At 42.7% G+C, this 7577-nt stretch overlaps 1 protein-coding gene across 1 annotated transcript in view; it reads right to left on the bottom strand.

Annotated features, from left to right (window-relative positions):
- Positions 1–7577, bottom strand: part of LPIN2 (lipin 2) — a 34577-nt gene that overhangs the window by 6807 nt on the left and 20193 nt on the right. The window contains exons 11-16 of the mRNA XM_015420220.1: positions 7049–7138; positions 6546–6619; positions 6052–6193; positions 4421–4569; positions 4015–4101; positions 1137–1289 (exon numbers count right to left, since the gene is read on the bottom strand). Coding sequence (XP_015275706.1) covers positions 1137–1289; positions 4015–4101; positions 4421–4569; positions 6052–6193; positions 6546–6619; positions 7049–7138 — 695 coding nt within the window. The remainder of the gene's footprint in view (positions 1–1136; positions 1290–4014; positions 4102–4420; positions 4570–6051; positions 6194–6545; positions 6620–7048; positions 7139–7577) is intronic.

Raw genomic sequence — 7577 nt, 5'->3', positions numbered from 1 at the left:
AAGAGTGTGAGAGAGGTAGGGGGAGACAGGAGGAAGCAAAGGCGTGAGGAATAGGATAACCATCCCGCAAGTTTCTTGCGGGTCTCCACTTGTCTTATCTAATCCCCTTTTAACGCTGTTTATTCCAGTGGCTATCATGACATCCTGTGGCAGCGAATTCCACATTTTAATCATTCTCTCTCTATAGTATTTCCTTTTGTCTGTCCTGAACCTACTGCCCATCAGCTTCATTGGATACCCTCAAGTTCTAGTATTTTGGGAGAGGGAGAAAAATTTCCCCTTTGCCAACTCTCTCCACCCCATGCGTAATTTTATAAACCATTCATTTCCATAGGAAAGGTAAAGCTCTGCACTGGCAGAGGGGAGACAAAGATGGATGTCAGAGGAAGGAAGAGAGCCAGGGAGATGGTGGTTGGGAAAGGAGAAGAGATGTAGAGGTTGGTAGAGGGACAAAGGCAAGGAAGAGGAGCAAGAAGGAACTGCAGGGAGAAAGAAAACCCATGGAAATATTGTGTCGAGAGAGCAGGGAACGAAAAGCTGGGATGGAAGGATGGAGCAGACAGGGACAGAAGAGTTTGGGAGTCCTTCCTTCACCCCAGTCCTTCTACCAGTGAAATCACATGTCCTTTCACTAGTTTCACTTAGCCCTTCAAAAGACTGAGCTGCTACACCAGCCTATATAGAAAGATTTGTGGAAAGTTATTCACAGAATAGTAGTAAAAAGCAGAAGATGTGATATGTTTCTACTACACAAGGGTGGGGTGGACTTCAGCCTTGCACCAACTGTTTTAAAAAAGAAAACTACAGTCCCAATGATCAGCTGATTAAAAAAATGGTTTCAGGATCTTCCCAAGGTCCAGCAACCACTATATAGTCATAAACATTAATAATACTGAATTAAAAGTGAAAAAAGGACCTCTGTTATAACCACTCCTGTTCCTAGCCCGCAGAAGCCTTTCCTGTAGTGATACAAATGAAATATTTACAAGCCACAATTTACTGAAGAGCACAACAGACTATCATGCCACTATAAAACCAAAGACACCATAAGTGACAAGTGGAGGTATTCAGTTCCTGAAGTCCTACTTCACAACCCAGCACTCTAGAGATATTAATGATGCCTTTTGTTTACATACCTATGAAAAGCAGAAAACAAACTGCTAGGAGACAACATCAAGGGCCCTCTGGGTAGGATTGTTCCTTTGTCATTGACCCAGTGCAAGTACCCTCTCGTCATATCTGCCATTCCAATGGCACGAGCAGAACAATACAGAAATTTGTAGCCATTCCTAAGGAACAAAATACATTTCACTGATATTTTAGATTAAGATTTCTCTTCACAAGGTAAATTCTTGCAGCACTTTAAAGGCCCCGGTCACACGCGAGGATTTGGGCCGGGAGAGGGACGGAACAGATGTGCGGCAAATGGGCGCGATCCCACAGCAACATCTGGGAAGCGTTGCCTGCCTGTCACCGATCCTCCCACCCAAAACCCCGCACCAAAAAAGAACCACCTACCTGGGTGGTTCATCCGGAAAGGCAGCGGCAAGTGCGGCCGTGGGATCACCGGCGTGTCCTTTCGCCGGCACATCCCTGGCTCCTGGCCGGCACATCCCTGGCACATCCCTGGTTCGCCAGCCTTCCCCTCCCACCGTCGCTTTCTCCCCGGCATCTGATCGTGCCGGGGAGCAACGGCGCCGCGGCTCAGGGGATCCGTGGGATCCCGCCGCGGCATCTCTAGTTTGGTGCGGCTCAGATTAGCTGCACTTCGGCCGTCGTTTTTCCGGCCATGTGGCAGGGACCATTGACTACCAAAATTTGTAGTAGGATATGAGCTTTCATGAGTTACTGCTCACTTCTTCAGTCACTGCTATAGCCACTGTTAGTCTGCTACGGACAGACCAACATGCCGACCCATCTTCATTGATCTCCAAGGCAAATTCTTGTAACACTAAAAGGTCCCACTCAGGGTGGCAATCCTACTGCACTTGCAAAGGTGAGGCAGCTCTTCCAGCTCTACCCAACCTATATCCTACAAAACAGCTGATTGGAGAAGGGTGTGTTAATGAAAATCTCAGCCAGAAACTATTTCACATACAACTTGGTAATTTACTATTATTTATTAATTAGATTTTTGAATTGCCCATCCTTGCTACCGTAGGGCTCTGGGTGATGTACAACAATGGATGAAATATAAATTCTCTACAGTTAAAGTACACCAATAAATAAAGTTAAAACTCTAGATAGCGAACTAAAATCACTCCCCATTCCAGACTGCCGGGCTACCTCGTGGGCAGGGGAGGAAGACGGACGGCTGGAGAGCAGAGGGTGCCAGCTAGAGTGAAAACCGTTGCTGTCCTCAACCAAATGCCTGGTGGAACATCTCTGCGTCACAGGCCCTGTGGAATTGCATAAGATCCCACAGGGCCCTGGTGGTATTCAACAAAGAATTCCAACAGGTTGGGGCCAGGCCCTGATCGAGGACAGTCGGATATCTTTGGGGCCAGGGACCACCAGCCGATAGCTATCCGAATCCATTTAAAATATTCTCAAAGACCATAAGCACATTTATCTTGTTCTTCGTATGAGGCTTAAAATGCCTAGAATGGTTTGCCAATACAGTCTAAGTTTACAGTCTAAGGGCCATGTATACCGATTTAAAACATGGCTGTTGTATTCCCCCCCCCCCCCATCCAACCCCAAAACCACCAAAGTATTTTTCTTGGGGGAAATCAGACTTTAAGCACATAAACTAGAAGAGAAAATCAGCACTCTAGACTTGTGTAACACTTCTAGGCACATTTTTTTCACAAAAAATGGTTTGTAGTTAAGATATACTACATCTAAAGTTCCAGCTACTCTATGCTCAAAGGTTTAATTCTCATCTCCCAACATTTAATTCTTGTAGAAGCAGCTTCTTGCAGAAGTTTGCAGTATCAGGGGCACCATAGACATTTTAAAAAACCTCGATGAACAAAGTTCTGAAACAAACCAAAGCTTTTATCCTTCTTCATGAGCTCCTCCTTGTCCTTCTTTTTAAAGTATGCTTCTACTCGGTGTTCCATGTCTCCTAGTTAGCATTTTTCACCAGCTTCTGCTGCTCTCCTCCTAGACCCATGACTGAAGAGTCTAGCTTCCAGATACAGCCACAACCTTCCAGTGTGGTGACCTCCTTAAAGCTGATCTTACTAACTAAGCAAACTAGTCATTTAACAGCACAGGAGCCTCCTTTAACCCTTCTACACAGGGAAGGATAGAGATAACAGTGGGAAATCCATAGGTAGGCAAAGAGTGGTACCGTCTCCATTGCTGGATCATGGTAGCACAAGGAATCTTCAGGCAACGAACTGGCAGAAAACACAGTGATGTCCACTGCTTCTGTGAAACAGCCAAAGCTGCTGCCCCACATTCAATCCCACACTTAACCCAGGAAATTTCCCTCGGGGGTCATCTTCATGACCCCATGGACCATATCACGCCAAGCCCTCCTGTCCTCCACTGTCCCCCAGAGTGTGCTCAGCCCCACGTTCGCTGCATCAATAACACTGTATAACCATCTCATGCTTCTTCTTTTGCCTTCAATCTTTCCAAGCACCACTGGAGAAGGAAACGGCAACCCATTCCAGTATCTTTGCCAAGAAAACTCCATGGACAATAACAAAAGGTTGACCTGGGCTTGTGTATTACTACAAGCCCTACTCATGCATGTCAGAGTATAAGCTTATAGCTGGCAAACAAATTACAAGGGGACCTCTGGTAGAACTTAAATTTCTCTGCACGTTATATATTTAACCAAATATACTTCAAGTTCCAGTTATACTCTGAATTGAAATATAGTTTCTGAATAAGGTACAGACCGATACAGTTGAAGTGTAAAATATGATAGATTCAGGGGATTTTTTTCCAGTTAAACATGCCAAAGTTGTGCAAAGGTGCCGATGGTTAATCATTAGCAAAACTGGTATAATGAATTATTTCTATGCTCCACAACACTATTACAGAAAAGATACTCACTCGTTAATAGAATGGTACAGTTTTGCAATGCCCTGATGTGTCCAGTCTTTACCGAGTTGCGGTAGAATCTGTCCTAAAGCATCAGACCTAAACCAGTTGTGCACATTAGAACAAGATGGAAACAGATGGAAACATTAATCAAAGCAGCTATAAAAAGACCCAGCACTGCCTAATATACTCAAAGGCTATTCACTGGTTTCAGTGATTCATTCAGTAAATAAGTTAAACATTGACACATTCTAACCCATTACATCAGATTCCAGCAAAGATTTGGGCAGAAGTGGGGGGAGAGATGGAAGCATGCAGAAATTAAAGTTGCTTGTTCTTGAATCCAGAAATTTTCTCAGTAACAATCTTCTCAGCCTTATGGAACACAAACAGATGGCAGTGCAGCAGTGGAGCTTACTTTGTTATTGTCCCATCGATATCAGAAATTATGATTTTGTCATTCCAATTCCATAGGTATATCGTTCCTGCACAACGGCAAGTCCCCTGATACTGGGTTGTAATGCTGAACACAACATCATTTGGGCCATCTCTAAGCTTCAGCTTTGCCTTTAAAATCAAAAGGAACAATTCAAGTTAACAAAAAAGGAATGCAGTGTTCCTCTTGCAAAAGTTTTTACATTTCAGTACTAAAACAAAGTATTGTTATATACAGAATTTTTGTAATTGCATTCAAAATATCTACCTCCTCTTTCTACAAACCAGTTAAGCCAAAATACCAATCTGCACAAGGTCACCATCAAAATCATGTACTGAGATAGAGTGGATACAGGTCCACCTTGACATAATGAACTCTTAGCATTATGTTAACATCTGCCCCCTCAAGTCTAATAGAAAAACCACAGTTCATCTCTCAAATAGACTCAAAGCAAAGAAACCTATTTCATTAAATGTATTCATTGGACTGAGGTAGGCTGATATTCCAAGTAAGTAAGACTTGCATCAAAGTAAGTTAATAAATATATTTAGAATTAAGTGCCTATCTGAGTAAAGCCCAGGAAAGCCTTACCATTTTGTATACTATAAGGTGTCTTTCTCTGAAGTTAAAAGTTGTTGTTTATAGCCTGATCCTTCAAGTTAGCTTCTCCACTCTGTGAAGACTGCCAGACAATTTAAAACGTGCAAGCAAACGACCAAAATTCTAAGTATCCTGGGAACTACACGGGCACCAGGGTTCCCTCTAAGCTGAGTTAGTGTGAGCTAGCTCACACTTTTTTAGCCTCCAGCTCACATGTTTTTACCTTCGCTCAGGAAAGATGGCTCCAGAGCAAGCTGATTTAGGCAGTTGCCAAATCGCTCGCTCACAATTTTAATGCCAGCAGCTCCCAAAGCCAAATTTTTGCTCACAAGACTCCACAGCTTAGAGGGAGCACTAACGGGCACAACCCTTTTTTTAGCTTAAGGCTGTTTTTCTACAAGCCTTTAGTGTTCTCAAACAAAGAAGGACCTAATTAACCAAATGAGAACCATTCTAAGATGCAGGAGGGAGTTCCCCTAAAACTACACTTAGAAAAGGTTACTGTTCTATCAACCAGGTTGTTTTCTAATACCTATTTCTTATTTCTGCATTTCTTTCAATCAGCACAAAAATGGAGATAACATTCTGATGGAAACATAGTTCATGAGCTGCACTACACAGAGGCAGGCAAGGGCAAACCACCTCTGTTAGTCTCTTGCCTTGAAAATCCTACAGGGGTCACCATAAGTCGGCTTTGACTTGATGGCACTTTCCACCACATAATAGTGATAATCAGCAACATGAATATGTCCCATTCTGTTCCTATAATGCACATAAACAGTACTGAACTAAAATTATGGTAATAAATAAGGGGGAGGGTCATTCCAGTGAGGGAGGATTTTTCTAGAAGTTACAAAGATAGACCAGAACCCAGTGTGATTAACAATATACCAAAAAAGTTCTTCAGAAAAAAATGGCAAGTGGACCTTTACTTCTCCAACTGCACCTCCTTTGGCAAGGTCTGTTGTATTAAATTCAGAATCATTTAGAAGCATCAGGATATCTATACTTACAATTTGATCTGAAGACAATCGTAGTGACTTTTTATATGAGGTAGAATTCCCATGGCTTGGATGTTCAACCGAAACAGAATCTATTTTCAAGGATTCTTTCAGTTCCTGTGATCCTTCATCACTAGAAGAATCATCTATAGGCCTAATATGACATAAAAACAGTAATAATATGTATCAGGACTTTCAGAGCCAATGAAAAGAAATGCTCACGTATTCTACATTCTAACCACCACCACCCCAAAAAAGATGTACTCTTCCAACATTTTATGGTTTTAACGCTTCTTCAACTATTATAATATTTTTGGGAACAGCAAAATGAATAGACTGAATATTTACACAGTGTTAAGAGTATCTTAAAGTACATTTTATGTACTTTTCCCAAGTCCTGGTCAAATGCTTCATTAAGAAGAAATGCTACCCAGCAGCAAAATCCTTTCCCCCCTCCAAAGGTCAGGCATTCACTTCAAATATAACCTCAACTGAATGAAACCTACCGGCTGTCAACTTCTTCCTTCATAGCAGCTTCACTTTTTGAAGTTTCTGATTTCCCTTCCTTTGCCTCAGGAAGCTATTAGGTGAAAAAAACATATGAAAACATCGACACGTTACCTATCTTCACTGCCACCTGAGCTGAAAGATAACGTACAATATTTCTGATTAACATGACTACATTGTTGTGAATACACAAGTAAGTATTGAAGTATTCTCTTTCTGAATTCAATGATATGAAGACTGCTTCAGGATAGTTATTTCATTCATCTCATTTTATTAATATTTTATAAGCTAATAATGTAGTATTAGCCTCCCAAACTATGCTACATATGAACAGCTTCCCACATTGCTACAGAATTCAGTTAGAAATTACTACTGGAAAATTTAGGATTATGATGTTTGGCTCAAATAAAAAGAGCATGTATTGCTATTGCTCTGATAAACATGAAGGAAGGTACCAATCAGAATTACAACAAAGTACGTTCAACCAGTGAATGTAATTTACCTGTTTAACTAAGCTGTCTTTCTTACGCCAGAACCACCATCTTCCAGACTTTTTTGGCATTTTATCTTTAATCCAAGATTCAACTGTAGCCTAAAATCATAAAAATGTAGTTTGTATATACAATAAGGCCTCAGGTCACACCCTGCATGATATGGTGGTGTTGGTGGAAAGGGCCATCAAGTCGCACCTGTCATGGGGTTTTCAAGGCAAACAGAGGTGGTTTGCCATTGCATAACTATGTCTGCGGTCACACGGGCAAGAAACTGCGGGGGGGAACGTGGCTATTAGCCCCGGGGCAAAATACCTCGTGGCAGTAGGATCAGACGACCCGGCGAGGTCCCGGTGAGGTCCCGTGGTTAAGGTGGAGGTGCCGATCACACGAGCATCCGCATCTCCACCGAGAGCATCCGGCCGATTGGAAGGGGACGGAACAGGCTGTGCACAGCCCACTCTGGGCAGGGTCTGTGGGCCGCTCACAAGGAGGGGAGGGGGGAGTAACCCGCCGGATCCCCCTCCCAACCAGCAGCCC

The sequence above is a fragment of the Gekko japonicus genome, unplaced genomic scaffold (genome assembly GCF_001447785.1).
Source record: "Gekko japonicus isolate JY-2015 unplaced genomic scaffold, Gekko_japonicus_V1.1 scaffold209, whole genome shotgun sequence".
NCBI classification, from domain to species: Eukaryota; Metazoa; Chordata; class Lepidosauria; order Squamata; family Gekkonidae; genus Gekko; species Gekko japonicus.
Note: the sequence above shows the minus strand (reverse complement) of the source record. Positions and strands in the feature narration are given on the sequence as shown.